The sequence below is a fragment of the Artibeus jamaicensis genome, unplaced genomic scaffold, assembly GCF_021234435.1.
Source record: "Artibeus jamaicensis isolate MK-2021 breed Jamaican fruit bat unplaced genomic scaffold, CSHL_Jam_final contig_497, whole genome shotgun sequence".
Lineage (NCBI taxonomy): Eukaryota > Metazoa > Chordata > Mammalia > Chiroptera > Phyllostomidae > Artibeus > Artibeus jamaicensis.
In genome coordinates, this window is record NW_026521863.1 from 10227765 (window position 1) to 10243768 (window position 16004).

General features: G+C 40.6%; 1 protein-coding gene across 9 annotated transcripts in view; it reads left to right on the plus strand.

Annotated features, from left to right (window-relative positions):
* Nucleotides 1–16004, plus strand: part of SYNE1 (spectrin repeat containing nuclear envelope protein 1) — a 404650-nt gene that overhangs the window by 238520 nt on the left and 150126 nt on the right. For 8 of the 9 annotated variants that reach the window (XM_053668739.1, XM_053668745.1, XM_053668738.1 and 5 more), the window contains 10 exons: nt 249–404; nt 1448–1600; nt 2253–2435; nt 3686–3823; nt 7235–7420; nt 7619–7741; nt 7979–8161; nt 9382–9525; nt 12775–12960; nt 14036–14176. In XM_053668739.1, coding sequence (XP_053524714.1) covers nt 249–404; nt 1448–1600; nt 2253–2435; nt 3686–3823; nt 7235–7420; nt 7619–7741; nt 7979–8161; nt 9382–9525; nt 12775–12960; nt 14036–14176 — 1593 coding nt within the window. The remainder of the gene's footprint in view (nt 1–248; nt 405–1447; nt 1601–2252; nt 2436–3685; nt 3824–7234; nt 7421–7618; nt 7742–7978; nt 8162–9381; nt 9526–12774; nt 12961–14035; nt 14177–16004) is intronic. The other variant, XM_053668740.1, reaches the window with a different exon arrangement.

Here is a 16004-nt window from a genome sequence, read left to right on the forward strand (position 1 = left end):
ATGGATTTAAAATGTTAAGAAATGTGTTACATAAAAGGTGTTTAGTATTATTCCGTGGGATTTTTCTTTGTTCTATATTAAGTAGACATGTTTTTATCCAGAAGCTCAAGAAAAATTCATTTTTTTCTCAAAGCGTTTCTCGAATTCCACACTTAATCCTATATTGAGGGTCAGTATATCATCTTGCTCTGTACCCATGAAAATTGCCTTGGGCTCCCAGAAATTTCTTGTTTTGATGTTTTCTTCAGAGTCTCCTAACAGAAGCTGCCAATCACCGACAGAGCATCGAGAAAGTAGCTGAGGAGCAGAAGAACAAATACCTAAGTCTACAAGCTATATTACCTTCAGAACTCTCTCTTCTGTTGGCTGAGGTGGCCTTGGACCTGGGAACTGTCCATGACCAGGTAAAGCTGTCACCAGGAAAGTGCGCCTTCCCATTCTTTTATAGGCTCAATACTCTTGTACAAGAGCTCTTGAATTTCACAATCGTATCTTCATGGAAACAGAGTTTGAAAAAAAAAAGCTCAGAATAAAACAGTAACATTAAATTAAAGGTCTTATTCACAAGGCAAAAACACACATCAGGTGACCATACTTATCAATAATAATGTCAAGTAATTAAACATAACTTATCTGCTTTCCTTTATCTTTTTCAAAAAAAAAAAGAAGACAAAGAACATAAACAATAACAAAAGATGTAGGTCATGTATTCAACAAACATTTACTGAGTATCCACAGGCTACCAGGCACTCTGCTAGATATATTTCAGCCTTTCATTTATATAAGAAGAGAACTTATTTTTTTACTATTTTTCTTTGGCATTTTGCTATAGGCAAAAGTATGAATGTTTGTTATCAAATCAAGCCAAAGCCATTAAAAACTCGTAAATGTTAACTGTCCTTTTTCACCTTCTACCAGATGTGCTTAAAGCCTTTTTGTCATACTGTAAGGATGTAATTACAAAGTTAGAAAAAGAGTTACCAGATCATTAACAGCTGCTTAGAATACGGTGCTTGGAAACAAATTTTATGTGTTCCGGTGATCTGGAGGGGTTTTGCATATTATGAAGAAAAAGACTTAGGAGGGTCTGCAGGCTCACAGTCACGGTGTTACTAAACGGAGATTCAAACTGAGCTACCTACACTGCCATCTCTGGATGCTCTGTAATCATTTAATGAGTGAATCACTGCACATGCACTGCTTGTTCCTTTGCCAAAACAGCAGCAGAAAGACATGCGGTGGGTGCATGAAGATGGGGGGACTAAGGCTGCATGGAAAACCATGAGTGTTTGCACAGTCACTGCGTGTGGCTGGTTTGACAAAGCTCGTCAAGGCCAAAGCAGCCCTGACCGCCCAACATCTCTCGTCAACATCCCCACACTGAGGTTTTTCAGCTGTTCCCCAGTTTTAACCACAGTTGCTTTTGCTCTTCTCACTGATTTTGTAGATCCAGGACAAAGTAAAGCAAGTGGAACAGAGCAAGGCCATGAGCCAAGAATTCAGCCGGCAAATTCAGAAGATAACCAAAGAGCTCACAACTATTCTGACTGCACTGAGAGCAAAGACAGATAATTTAGTTCAAGCGAAAACTGACCAAAAGGTAAGGAAAGAGAAGCAGAAAACGTACAGGGTGCTAAGTGAATGAATTCCACATTTTCTGGAGTTAACTCATTTCAGGGTTATAAAAAAGGACTTGTCTGGTCATCAAGCTTCATTAAAACCAGACAGTACAGAGAGGGAATAAAGACATAAACATGACAGCACAGATCTAGCTACACGGTATAACTAATTGTCACGACTGAACTTTATTAATAAACATACATGCATGTGTGAGTAAGCGGGGAAAGTGTCAGAGGACAAATAATGAGTTAGGAATACAGGAATGTAAATTCCAAACGAAAGGATGCTCTTGGTAGCTAAATCTGTTCTCACTCTGCTGATGAGTGAGGTGACTCATCCTTTTCGGGTGGGGCAGAAGGAAAATGTTAGGTTTCTCAGCCTCGTAGGAAATAAACACCAGGGTTGCAAAACATCCTGCCCTGCCTTTTCAACTGAAGACACAGGAATGACCTGATCATGGTAGAATTATTCTTTATAGTGTTTGGCTTCTATGGAAACATTTAAAATGTCGTCCTTTCAAAAAATAAATGAGTTGAATAAAATAAAGTCAAATATCATCCTTCGGATCTTGGGAAATCGGGAGACACTCACTTTCTGTAGTCTGATGTTCTTTCACTTTGATGACCACCCAGGCGCTAGGCGAGGAACTGGATGCCTGCAATTTCAAGTTGATGGAGCTGGATGACGCTGTGCAGAAGTTCTCAGAACAGAATGGCCAGCTGGGTAAGCCCCTGGCCAAGAAGATAGGAAAACTGACCGAACTCCACCAGCAGACCAGCAGACAGGCTGAGAACCGGCTCTCCAAACTCAGCCAGGTAAGTTTTCTGGCCAGGAATCAAAATTCTCTAGGGCAGAAATTCTATGTTCTTTTTTTCTCTTTTGAAAATAAATAAAAAGATGATGTTGAAAATGATTAGAGTAATTTAAGGGTAGCTTACTTCATACCACACCTGTGTTCCTAAGAATTAGACAAAAACACCCTTTTATTTTATATCAAACCATTATTGTAAATTCATTGACAAAAGTAGTCATGTACATGTAATCTTGATGTAAATATTTTGTAAACCAGGGAAGTATTTTGCAAAATGAATTCTCACCCATTAACTCATTTCACAAATCAGTTTTTGTAAAGTAAGATAAGTATATTCACTTACAGATATATAATAGCTATTATTTATTTAATAGGTTCAGGTCACACATCCACCATAATTGTTGAATATAGACTCACCTTTTCCTAACTGATTATGTATGTTTTCTGTGACCAGAGATAAGTTAAACCAGGATTTGGCAACCAATAAATTACAATATGAAACCTGGTATGCCAGAATCCCCGCCCACTACCTCCCTACTCAGGGAGGGTGGAGTAGGAAGGCGAGAGGTAGAAAGGAGAAGCTAGATAGATAAGGAGGAGATGAGAATAGAGAAGTTTTTTTTTAAGGAAAGATTAACCAAGCATATCGAGAACTTGGATTTTATCCTGAAGTCACTGGGAAGTTCCTGAAATGTTTTCCACAAGGACATACATTTTGTGGATTAAAAAAGGGGGGGTAGGGGCTCCAGGGAAAGTAACTTCACAAGGTGCTGGTGGTAAATTCCTAACTGGGCAGGTCGGTCACACCCCAGGCCTATCATTCCTTCATGAGAGGTTTTCGGCCAGCCCTGTTTTTTATTTCTGTGCATCTAGGTTAACACACCTTTGAAATAAGTGTAACCACCCTCAAGAAAGCGTATAATCATGTTAACTACCCTGCAATCTAATCACCACCTTGCTTTATTCCATCTTCCTTCTGTCCCCTCAATTTTTAAAAGAAACCGCAAAACTGTTATTCTGTGGAACATTTATTTGACATCTTTCTCCGTGGCATATGTTGTCAGTTTGGTTCAAATAAACTAATCAAATTTCTCCCCAGGTTTGGATATTTCTCACGTTGGCACTTTAAATATCTCAGATATTATATAGCGATTAACTCCCAGGACTGGTGGATCCAAAGAGATACAGGAGACTGATTTCTAGCTTAAGAAGTAAAGGTTACATTTGTTATCGGAATGTTAATGATTTTTTTAGGCAACATCACATTTAGAAGAATACAATGCCATGCTTGAATTAATCTTGAAGTGGATCGACAAAGCTAAAGTCTTGGTACATGGAAAGATCGTGTGGAATTCTGCACGGCAACTTCAGGAACAATACATTTCACATCAGGTAACTTTGGGAAGAAGGGTTTTCAAAGCATAACTAAGAGCAATTTAATGTAACTGGCTAAACGGATAGAAAACTCAGAGGATCATGATGTCAAATTATTGTAGGTGCCAAATTTTTTTAAAAAGAAGAAAGAAAGAAAGCTAAGGTAGCCCTTTCATGACTGTACAAAGAAATGCATGTCCTCTATCTCCCCTTGACTTTCCTTCCCCAAGACCAAAAACTATCAGTCGCTTCTTTTGCAGCTTCTTTGAAACAGTTCTGTGCAGGGATTTGGTGGAAACTTCTTTCCAATGAAGAGATGTAGCACATTTAGAAAGACTATGTGGGCCAGAGTCAGACTGATGGGGAAACCAAGTGCTGCCATTTCAGGCAGTGCGATTTGAAAGAAACTACACTCCCTTCTGAATTCAGTCTTCCCAGCAGTAAGACGGAGATGTAACGGATTTACACTGCAGAATTACGACAAGGATCAAATGGTGTAACTCGTGTGCAGACATGAAGCATGTTATCTGACATATGGGTGTTGAACACTCAGGCCTCCTCCTTCTCAGCCCTGGGCCTGGTCTCAGTGGCCTTCAACAGGGAGTAGGGGTCAGCGAGGGACCAGCAAGGAGTCCACATCGTGTTACTTCATATCCTCTGAACTTTTCTCTAGGTCACGTTGTCCAGGAAATTATTTCATTCTGTCTAATTGCCCAGGTGCCTTGTGATGAAATACAGAGTGCTTTTTAAGTTACATGGATATCCTCAAGTAGTGTCGATTTTCTCTTTCTTTTATTCTGGTCTTTTAAATCCATCGCCTTTTCCATTCTGATTGACAGAGCTCTCCATCAAAGCCTCATTTTCTCCTTGTACTGCTTTAACAGGCTTCTAATTGGTTTCACTGTATCCACAATCTTTCTTCCCTTATCAGTCTCATACACTCTTCTCAACAAATCTTCCTTAAACAGCTCTAACATTCTACCTAAAGTTATGCTTATATATGAACAGGTAAGACTTAAGGTAGAACTGGTTGTAAACAATGAAGAAAATATTCAGCATCATCTAGAAAGGCAATTTAAGAGAGAGCATTTTAACCACCAAATGAACACGATTCCTTCCGATTCACCTTGAAGAAGTTGGGGGCTCTCCAACAGTCCTGGGGACTTGGTGAACTCCCTCTGGAAGGCAGTTGGCAGAATGCATCGTGATCACCAAAAAGTCCCTCCTCTGTCGTCCAAGCTGCAGAAAATAGGTTATGCAGTATTAATCAGTAGAATGGAATTTTAAAGGAAACTTCAATGTCGACTCATTTTTCAGAGTAAATTTTTGGATATAATGGAATATAATGCAGCCTTTAAAATAGACATGAAGGCTTTTTTTTAAAAATAATTTCTGTACTCATTTATTTATTCAACAGACATTTATTGAATGTTACTTTCCAAACAAAGCCAGGGACTTTGGCAGACATTTGGAATGCAGACAGTACTTCCTGTCCCTGCCCCCAGGGTGTTGGTAATTAACAGGAGGAGGGAGATAGAAAGATCTAGACAATTACAAATTGATGATGCAGGTGTGCAGGGATGAGGGTGCTAAAGAAGCCCAAGGAGGGTGCTCCACCCAGAGTGCCCTGGGTTTGAGAAGAAAGTTAAGGAAGCCTTTTCAGGAAAAGGTGATTCTGGGTTGAACCCTGAAAGACTGCAGCCCACTCTGTAGCAGGAGGAGTGGGGGGTGCTCTGTTGGGGTTACTGGAAGGTGCAGCTTGAGGGCTGGAGGAAAGAGGCGTCAGAGACAGACTACAGAGCAAAGGAAAAGACAGGTGAGAGAAGCCTGGTAAGCACCGGGACTTTGTCCTAAACTCACTCTGAAGGTTTTGACAGCCATTCTGTAGGCAGGTGACAAGTACGAACTTGTATTTGAAGAAAGATGACTGTGGAACACAGATTATTGGGAAGACTGCCTAGAAGGTAGTTGTAGTATTTCAGGGGAGAATGACAAGACCTTTCTTTGGTGGCTGAGAGAAGGCAAAAGCAAGGGGTATTCCTGAGCTGGAATTCCAGACTTGGAGACTGTGGTGTGGGTGAATGGGAAGGAGGGGCCAAGGATGATTCTGGATTTTTTTTTGACCTGGGCAGTTGGGTGGGTTGAATGCAGGTGGGCAGATATCAGGTGTTGGTGGTTGACTCACTCAGGTGCTCGGGAAAGAACTCAGCCTGTACACTGTTTCAGGGAGTTCTCCGGGGCCTGCCTTAATAATCGTGGCTTCCTGGGGTTACCCAAAAACAGTGCACAGAGAGAAAACGCATGTTTCCAATGTCAGGTGAAAAAGGAAGATGGAAAATTGTAGGTATATGATGGTGTCAATTACCTAAAAATATACCCACACATAACAGCAGTTACAGCTTACTTAGTTACCACTCAGGGGATTATGGATATTTTACTTATATATTATTGTGAGAAAAAAAAATATGTTCTAGTTTTTAAAATAAAAAAAAAATTTAAGAATAATGTCCCAGCTCCCATTTGTCCTCTTCATACGTCACTCACCCCAGCAGCTGCCCACTTTGTGTTCACTCACCTATGTGCCTTCGCTTGTACCGCTCCCTCAGCAGGTGCTCCCTCCCTCCTTCCTCTTCTTCCCCATCTGTCAAAAGGCAAGCAGCCTACCAACTCAGCTCAGAGGTGAGTCTTCCAGGAAGCCTTCTCCCACCTTCCTGCAAGTTCATCTCATTTCTGACCGCCTTAACCCGTTATTCTTTTCTCTCTACTCAGGTAGTGCATAGTACATGGTTATTAGTTCATTTGTATTCATATCACTCCCCGTAGATGATATTATACTGAATGACAGGGGAGTGTTTTATTCCTCTTGGTGTCCTAAGTTGCATCCATGCTTTTGTTTCACTTAAAGCAAGTGATAAAAGGTTTTTTGTTTTGTGTGTTTGCAATGCTCTGGTCTTTTTCATTTCTTAGACTGAGCTGCACTTAGATCTTAGGTATAGAGTGTGAGAGCTGAAATGCATCTATTTAGTTTAAATACATATGCGAAAAGGCAGGAGGCCCGCGACCCACTGATGAAGCTACCCACATGTAGAGCATTGCCGCTGCTGGGATACTCAGGACCCTCAGGAAGCAGCGTGAGGTGGTGGACAGAGCCCAAGCCACAAGGTCCAACACCTTAAAACATGTGGCCTCGGCAGATTATTTACAGTTCCTGAACTTTGATTTCTTTTTCTGTGAAATGCGAATAACAGTAGGTGGGGAGTGGGCCCTGGGGTGAAGGTTAAACTACAGGAGGGCAGGCAGAGCCCGCCTGCACGGTGCACATGGGCTGTGGCTCCCTTCCCAGTCGGAAGGTCTCCACACCGCACCATGTTGATTACCTGCACTTCCCTGCCTACTTATCAATGTCGCGGTGTTGATCGTTCACTGCAGACCATGCTAGAAGAATCTGAAGAAATCCACAGCGATCTGGAAGCCATGGCCGAGAAGTTACAGTACCTTTCTAGCGTGTACCACACAGAAAAAATGTGTCGCCAAGTGGCGGAGCTGGGACGGGAGACCGAGGAATTGCGACAGGTGATCCAAGTTCGTTTGCAGAATCTTCAAGATGCTGCCAAGGTAAAAAATATAATAATAATGATAATAATAATAATAAATGTAAGGTGAAAAGCCCATCATAAAAAACAAGGGTGGTCTTATAGAGCAGATATAGTGCTCATCTCTGATGAGCCTTCTTGACTGTGCTGTTACTCTTCACCTATGAGTTTGGACTTGAAGTACTTAAATATTGACATCCATATTGTTTTTACTCTGCAGGATATGAAAAAGTTTGAAACAGAGCTAAAAAACTTACAAGTCGCTTTGGAGCAAGCCCAGACCACCCTGACTTCTCCAGAAGTCGGGCGTCTTAGTCTCAAAGAACAGCTCTCTCATCGGCAGGTAAGTGAAAATAACTCAGGGGAGACCTGGGGACCTACTGATGGATTTTTTTTTTTTAAAAAAAGACAAGTTACAAAAAATAATTTCTAAACTCAGTTGTAGTCTCAGCTACACATACATGATTGGTAACATTTCCTGGAAAATGTGCATGACTTGCAAACTAGCTGCAGTTTGTCTCTTGCTTGTGAAAGGAACGCTTCAGTATAAAATGTGTGAACTGTGTTCTCGCATTTTCAGCAGCTGCTGTGTGAGGTGGAGTCGCTGAAGCCGAAGGTCCGCGCCGTGCAGACCAGCCAGAGCACGCTCCGGATCCCGGAGGACGTCGTGGCCCGCTTGCCGCTCTGCCGCGCTGCGCTCCAGCTGCAGGAGGAGGCCAGCCGGCTGCAGCACGTGGCCATCCAGCAGTGCAACGTCCTGCAGGCACGTGTGTGGCCCACGCCGGCACAGCGGCAGCCAGTGGCTGCCTGGCTCCTCGTCTTAGCCGGGGCTCAGCCATCGAAACACCCCCAGAGTGCTAAATGTGGGAGATTGTTTGGTTATATAAAATAAGGAGGTGAAATGCTATCCTTTGAATCACCCACAAAAGCCTGGAGAAAGTTTTGTGAAAAATACCGGTTGGTGAAAACTATCTTGTAGCAATATTTTTTATAAGAATGACCTATATAGGTTAATTTTTATTCAAGTTTATTTTTGCCTCATTATGCCTCTGAGAATCATCTAGAACAGGGGTGTCAAACTCATTTTGACCAGGCTCCACATCAGCCTTGCAGTTGCTTCAAAGGGCCGAATGAAATTTCTACTCCTTAACAGTTAAGGAGTAGTTATGTTTACACAGTCATAGAATGATTTAGGCCCTTTGAAGGCAACTGCGAGACTGGCGTGGCCCCCAGTGGAAATGAGTTTGACACTCTTGATCTAGAACCTTGTAAAATGACTCTACTGGTCATATATATTATAGGGTTTTTTTCATACCTGAGCATATTGATGTACTAAACACATTTTTTGTGTCTGAGAAGTACACCCAAGTATAACTTAGTCTCTTTAACAAGAGAAAAATCATTGACTCAAAATATGACACCATTTACCTCATATCTTATTTCAACTCATGTTTCATCATTTTTATCCAACAATTATACACGTATCCTCTCATTAGATTGCTAATGGCCTCTTTGGGCAATTATCCTAACTCCTTATATTAGCTTGTAATTTGTTAGACAGTAAATTCCTGGGGATAGAAGTCATGCTTCATTAATTGTTCTTTTACTCTTTATTCCAGCACTTAACAAGTGTCTTACACGTATTTTCAGTATTTCTTGTGGCAGATGAAGTAATCATGTTTTTCATACTGCCTTCTACCATGTTCTGACCATGAAGTTGCTGTCTTCAGGACAATACGAACAGCCCCTTAACTACTTTGAATTCATGAATAATCCTGGTAAAACGACTTAGGAAAAAAGGTTTTGAAATATCTGCATAAAGTTGAGGATTTGAATGATCTAGGAATTTCCCCATCATTCCTTTATTTCCTAGACACAGTTAAACAGGAGTTAACACTGTAGTTTGTCCGAGAGCAGAGCAGAATTACTTAACACAGTTATTGATGTAGAAAGATAATCATGGGGTCTTTTTTTTCCCAAAAGGAGGCTGTGATGCAGTATGAACAATATGAACAAGAAATGCAGCACCTTCAGGAGCTCATAGAAGGAGCTCACAGACAGATTGGGGATAAGCCTGTGGCCACCAGTAACATCCAAGAGCTGCAAGCCCAGATTTCTCAGCACGAGGTGAGACAGGGACGTGGGCGGGACTCAGGCTTGATTGGAATTTGTGATTGGTTTCGAGTGAATGCAAAAGAAACGTTCTCCCTGTCTGGCACATGGTGTGTTTGGTCCTTGGGTGGTCTCTTTGGCTGTTTTTGCATTTTGAGGGCTCTTTTTTCTGATACTTTCTAAGATCTAGTAGCCTGAGTCTTCCCCTTGATTCTAAAACGTCTTTACATGTTGTTCATGACATGTCTCAACTGGGACCCAGAGACTGTCTCCTGGCCCTGAATTCTCACTTATTGCACCAAGACACAGGCTGAGCCCTGTATTTAAAGCCTGTGAGGAACAGCAATGCTCAAAAGTCTTGCTGTTTTGATCACCCTCTTTAAAAAAAAAAAAAAAAGGAATCTTTCACATTTAAAAAAATCATTTGTTCTTTCAAACATTAATCATTTCAGCTCCTTTCACCAAAATCAGAGAATAGTCCATATTTTTTGTTTTGTTGACTTCCAAATTTAGCATCTTCCCAATTTCAAAAGTGCCTCTTTCCTTGGACCTCTGGCATCATTGTGACCTTAGGGCTTGGACACCCCTTGTGCAGACCTGGTCTCAGGGATCACAGACCTTGAGTGTTTGAGCCCATTGACACTTGGCAGTGAACTTCCTCTCCTGGCTTGTCAATTCCTGTATATGTCACATTTACACTTTCCCTCGAGGGCTGGCTCATAGTATCATGACTTTTGGTAAGGGACTGGGACTAACTAGGGGGTATCTTGTTTCTGTGCCGAGGGCGGACATTAAGTTGACCTTTCCAAGTGCTCCAGTTTGTTGTCATTAGGGCAACAGACTGTTTTTCCAAACCAGTTGTCAGAGTGAGGGTCTCGGCAGATTCATTCGTTGCTTTTTATGGACAGAAAATCTGACCACCTCCCTCTACAAGTTCGATTTTCTAGTTTCTCAACACATCCAATGTGTAAATTACTTTCATTTATATGTGAATTATAAATTAATGTAAATAAATGTCCCACCCACATTTACTCCTATATGGTAGATATGTCTATATTAACTATTTGTTTTTCTTATGCCATTGGTTAAACAAAAATGTTATACAAATATTTGAAATCACTGCTTATATAAGTCATACATTAGACTGTATATTACAAATTTATTTCAAAACTATTTTTAATCCCAGTTTCTAAGGTCCAGAATTTTGTTGTAACAACTTTTCTGTCATAGTACAAAAAATATTTTTTAAAAAACTTCTCTAGAATAACAGTAATTCTTATTACCATGTTTTTCTGGTTTTTAAAACAATCCACAAGGGTTTTAACATTACGTTTTATAACAACCCTGTGAGGTAAAGATCTTTTTTTATTATCACCATTTTACTGATAAGAAAAGGGAAACTGACCTTTTAGACAACTTCCTAAGCTCCCAAATCTGATAACTCAAAGAAGCCCAATTCAAATCTAGTGCCTTTGGCTCCAGGTTGGTTTCCACTGCAGCAGAAGCTGTGTGAGCTGTCTCACTGCACAGAGGCAAAGAATGATGGTCCTGGGAAGTCAGTGACTTGCCCAAGGTCACGGAGCCGACACTCCGCACAGTCAGCAGTCAGCTGTTTTCCAGGCTACCAGTGATCTGTTCATTTTGTCATTTTCTCCCCCCGAGTTCTAAACATCAGTGTAGATATTTGTTAGCTTTGTCACGTGATTTAGAATACATCTTCCTATCAACAATGACATAGTCCTGGGTGAGGCTCGGTGTATGTATAAAACAAACGCAGGAAGGAAAGTGCTGAATGGAGAAAGCCTGATTTATGATAACATAAAAATTTGGAAGACTGCTTTTTCCTGTACTTCCAATCTGCTTTTAATAGAATTTCAATCCTGATGTGAGTCTCATTTCCTTACGGGTAACTTTAACTCCCCAAAATAATTGATAATAGATTCGTTTGTAAGGTATTCCCATTTTTTTCCCTGGGTCTTTTCAAATGTTCCATTTAATTGGAGGAAATTATCTTGCCACTTGGGCAAGATACATGGGTATACATGGTATACATACCCATGTACACATATGCACATTCACAGACATATATACACATATATACCATTTTCTTATGTTGTCATTTTCTTTCTGAACTTCAAGTTCAAAGCTCTAGTTTGAATGTCAGTATATTTAAAAATCTGAGTATACACACACTCATATTTTTAATGACATTGACATTTAGTGTCTCTGTCACAAAATGTGTTCTGTACAGACACTAAAGCACGTTTTAGACCCAGGAGCCAAACAAAAGGAATAGAAAAAGGTGACAGTGTCACACTTTTAGGAATAAGGTTTTAGAATGTACCTCTTCATTTCTAAAAAGATGTATACACCTTTTAAGTAAGAAAGTATAAATTTAACATTTTAGAATTGCTATTTTAATTTATTTCAAAATTTTAATATTTTAGAATTTTTAAGGGCTGTGTGCTATCCAGAATATATTTTCAAGAAGCTCTCAGTAAAAGTTTTAAAATCTCTATCTCTCAAGACAGTTTTTTTTTTCAACAGGAAATGTATTTAAAAGCCATTAAATCTAAATTGAACACATTCAAAGCCTTAGTGTGAAGCATCAGAAACATTTGAAGCATGGTGGAGTATGTGAGGGAAATTTTAATGAATGGACAAAATTTTCTTTTGGGAGTTATCTGCTTAAAGAGTTAGAGTTTCGAATGTAATATTTGGCTTGTTTTCAAAAACAAGCCCAGGGGCGCAGCCATGACGAGGCAGGCAGGTAGTGACCCTGTCTAACAACCGACTCCTCCACTTGATACGTTCAGGATGATAAGAGCTGAGCATTGCATTTTTTTGTAGTTTCAGTCATCACATGACCTAATTTCCATGGCATGAACCATCTGGCAGTGGCAGATTCTTAGGCATTTTAAAGAAAGTTACAGGTTCTCCAGGTTACATAACTTCCTGATTCTGCACGCAGCGGCCCCCTGGGTTCGGATCCCCTAACCGGAGCCTGGAGGTCCTGCCCCCAGCCTCTCGCTCCGCGCACTTCTCCGCCCAGCTGCGCTGTGGGCTGGCTCGGAGCTGCAGGCAGGCTTGCTGCTCAGCACAGTCCACATCCTGCCTCCTCCGGCCCGGCAAGCTGCCGCCGCCTGGCACGGCTCTGTGATTTCATTGGCCAGCCCCGGAGGAAGATGAATGCTACCAGCTCTGTTTCCTTCTGATGCTGCTCTGACACACAGGGGGGTGGGGGGTGGGAAAATGTTTCCTCAGGAGCTGGCTCAGAAAATCAAGGGCTACCAGGAGCAGATTGCCTCTCTGAACTCCAAGTGCAAGATGCTGACAATGAAAGCCAGGAACGCCACCATGCTGCTGACGGTGACCGAAGTGGAGGGGCTGCCGGAGGACTTGGACGGGAAGCTCCTCCCAGCCACCTCTGCCCACCCCTCTGTGGTCATGGTGAGTAAGGGTCAAGGCCAGTTTTGCAGGGCATGGAGCGCTCTCCTGTGACTGTTCCCTGCTCCTGTCTCCAGGTTCCTGCTCTAGCTTATTATTTTAGGGATCAGTGGTAGGTCTCGCAGACTAGAACTGAAGAAGAGCCTCCTGAACTCTCTGCTACATTTGGGCCAAAGCCAATATTTGACACTGTAAACAATGACAGTGGAAATAAAGCTATTTGCTTGAGACTACTGAATTACTTAATAATGTCAGAGGTCAGCCCTGCATTTGTTTAGCAAGAATAATTTAGCAAGAATACTGAGAGGCTCTATGCATCAAAAAATAAACAAAATCCTCTGCACAGTTTTCTAGTTTTCTGGGGGAGGGGGGGCGAGAGAATCATGCTGCATATATTGGGTGCATTTACTTGTTTAGATGTTTAAGAATATATAGGAGAAAGGCTATTATTAAGAAAAATAAGAAAATTAGAAAATCCAAAGTTTAGCTTCGGATTAAAATAAAGGAGTTCCATTAATTTCTATCTACATTACTTCCCAATCACTTTGCATCTAAAATGCATTAATTATTTTCGGTTCCTTGGCATTTTCCAGTGCTATGTATTTTGTACAGAAACATGCCGGAAACGGATAGTGTATAACCATACCTGGGCTCTCGGGCGATGCAGCACTTAGGGTGTACTTGTCTTCTGAGAATATTTGTCATGTGAGATGTCTAAAAAAATCCAAGCACTATTTCACAGACCCTTCCTTCATTTATACAATTTATGAGGGTTTTTTTTTAGTTATTTATGAAGATACAATCAAGGAAAAGTAAATCAGAAAAATACTTAATCAACAACAAAACTTTTCATATGATGTGCCCCTCCTATCCCTGTTAGTTTTATAAATCGCTCCCAGCATCATATTTATTTGAACCGAATTTTAAGTGCAAACACAAGACTTGTGTGAAAATATGGGACTCAGTAATTCTAACCTTTGTTATATAATTATCTCTGTTTTGACTTATGCTTGAGCAGGTCTTTTTGTTGCATTGCTAACTGGTTTTTATGTCCTTTGGGCTACCTTTTATGTGACAGATGACTGCAGGTCGCTGTCACACTTTGCTGTCACCTGTCACTGAAGAGTCTGGGGAGGAGGGAACCAACAGTGAGATTTCCTCTCCACCTGCCTGTCGTTCCCCTTCACCTGCGGCAAATACGGATGCTTCTGTTAACCAGGTACCGCCCACTTGGCATTCCTCAGCTCAGGTCTCTGGGTGATTGCAGAGCTCCATTCTTATTAGACTGTGGGTATGAATCCTAGACTTTGAGGAACACACTGTTAGGTGTGTCAGTGGCACAAGCTGTGATTGTCATGTGAGACCACTACTGGCTTTACACATCATCCCCTCTCCAGGGCTCCTGGCAATGAGATGAGTGAAAACTAGGTCACAGAAATTACAGCTGGAGAAGGCTCTGGTTAAGGCTTTATGGCTTCCGTGTCTGACTGGCATCTGCAATGGAGTGCTGCATCCTCCCGGGAAATGAAACGTGTGTGTCGCCCTTGTAATGTAACCCAATTCTGTTGCTATTTTAACATGCATTCACCTAAGTTATCACGCCTGCCAGTTCAGATCTTGAAGATGGACAAGTTCTGTTCATTGTATCACACTTTTTCTTTCTGTACTAATGGCCATCCAGTTTAAAGGGTTGGCTGCCAGGACATATCTTGGAATGCCTGAGCAGATTTCAGTCTTCTCATTTAGCTTTCAATACTCTTCAATGTTATTTTTTATAAAACAGGAGTAATACCTTGTTATGAGATGCCTTTTAGTATGCATCATATTAAAATATACTAAATTAAATACATTATATATATTTACTAAATTAAAATATATTATACTAAATTAAATATGTCAAAAAGTTTTTATAGAAAATAGGAAGTAGAAATAAAAAAGACATACAATAATCAAAAAATTTTAATGCATGTGAATAGTACTATCTTTTCATTCAGCCAAAACAATTAAAATTTTTTAACTGTTACTACGAAATTATGTAAACATTCAAGGAGGTTGAGCTGTATTTTCAAGGAAGAAACATTAAACAGCAAAGGTTCTATAAACTGTGTTACAAATCTGTCATATTTTTTTAATTTTAAAGCAGAAGCATTCAAAATAGGGTTTCTGTGATAAAGAAAACCCCTTGTCCTCCCAGAGAGGAGAATAAGGCCGATGAAAGCTTTAGATAAAACAGTTCTCTTGGTAAAAATCTATACAGCTCTAGTTCATTGTATCTATACGATGAATCTATGCAATTGAATCTATACAGATGAATCTGTACATTGAATCTATACAATTCACCCATTGATCACATACATTATGAGAGCCTGTTTGGAATAAAATCTTGTGCGGGGCCCCAGGGATGCAACAAAGGAGGAGAGCTGCACTCCCTGACCCCAAGGCCCTTGTAATCTGGAGAGACAGGTGGCCAGAGCACAGATCATAACAAAAGTGATGAGAGGAAATTAAACAAACAGCAGAATTGGAGAAGTTCAGGGTGCTCTGGAAGATCTGACAAACTCTTCTCCAAACTCTGAGTTTAAATGTATTACTCGCTGCTTGTGGGTGTTCTTCCTTGTGGTCACGGATATTATTAGGATCATAGAAATGTAGCTATAGTCAGCTGTTTACTGTATAGAAAAAATGTATGTCTAATTTTCTTCAAATATTCAAATTGAACAACAAACACTGCCCTTGACACTGACTCAGTAAGAAGACTATCTCTTCTCTAAAACTGCAAGTCTCGAAGGTACATGAAAGGTGTCTTTCGATGTACATGAAAGCACCATGTAAGTGATAAAATGCGCAGATGTTTTTATTATGATGACTTTAACTGTTAAGCTCAATCGAATCCCGAAGTTGTGAGTGAGGTTATGCTTTATTTTCATCTCATTTGCCACCCCTCCCCCATCACAGGAAACCATCAAATAAGTCACATTGTTAATGCACTTTTATGTGATTCCACAAATTCCTTTAACTTTTTTTAATTTAGGTTATGTTAGGCAGCT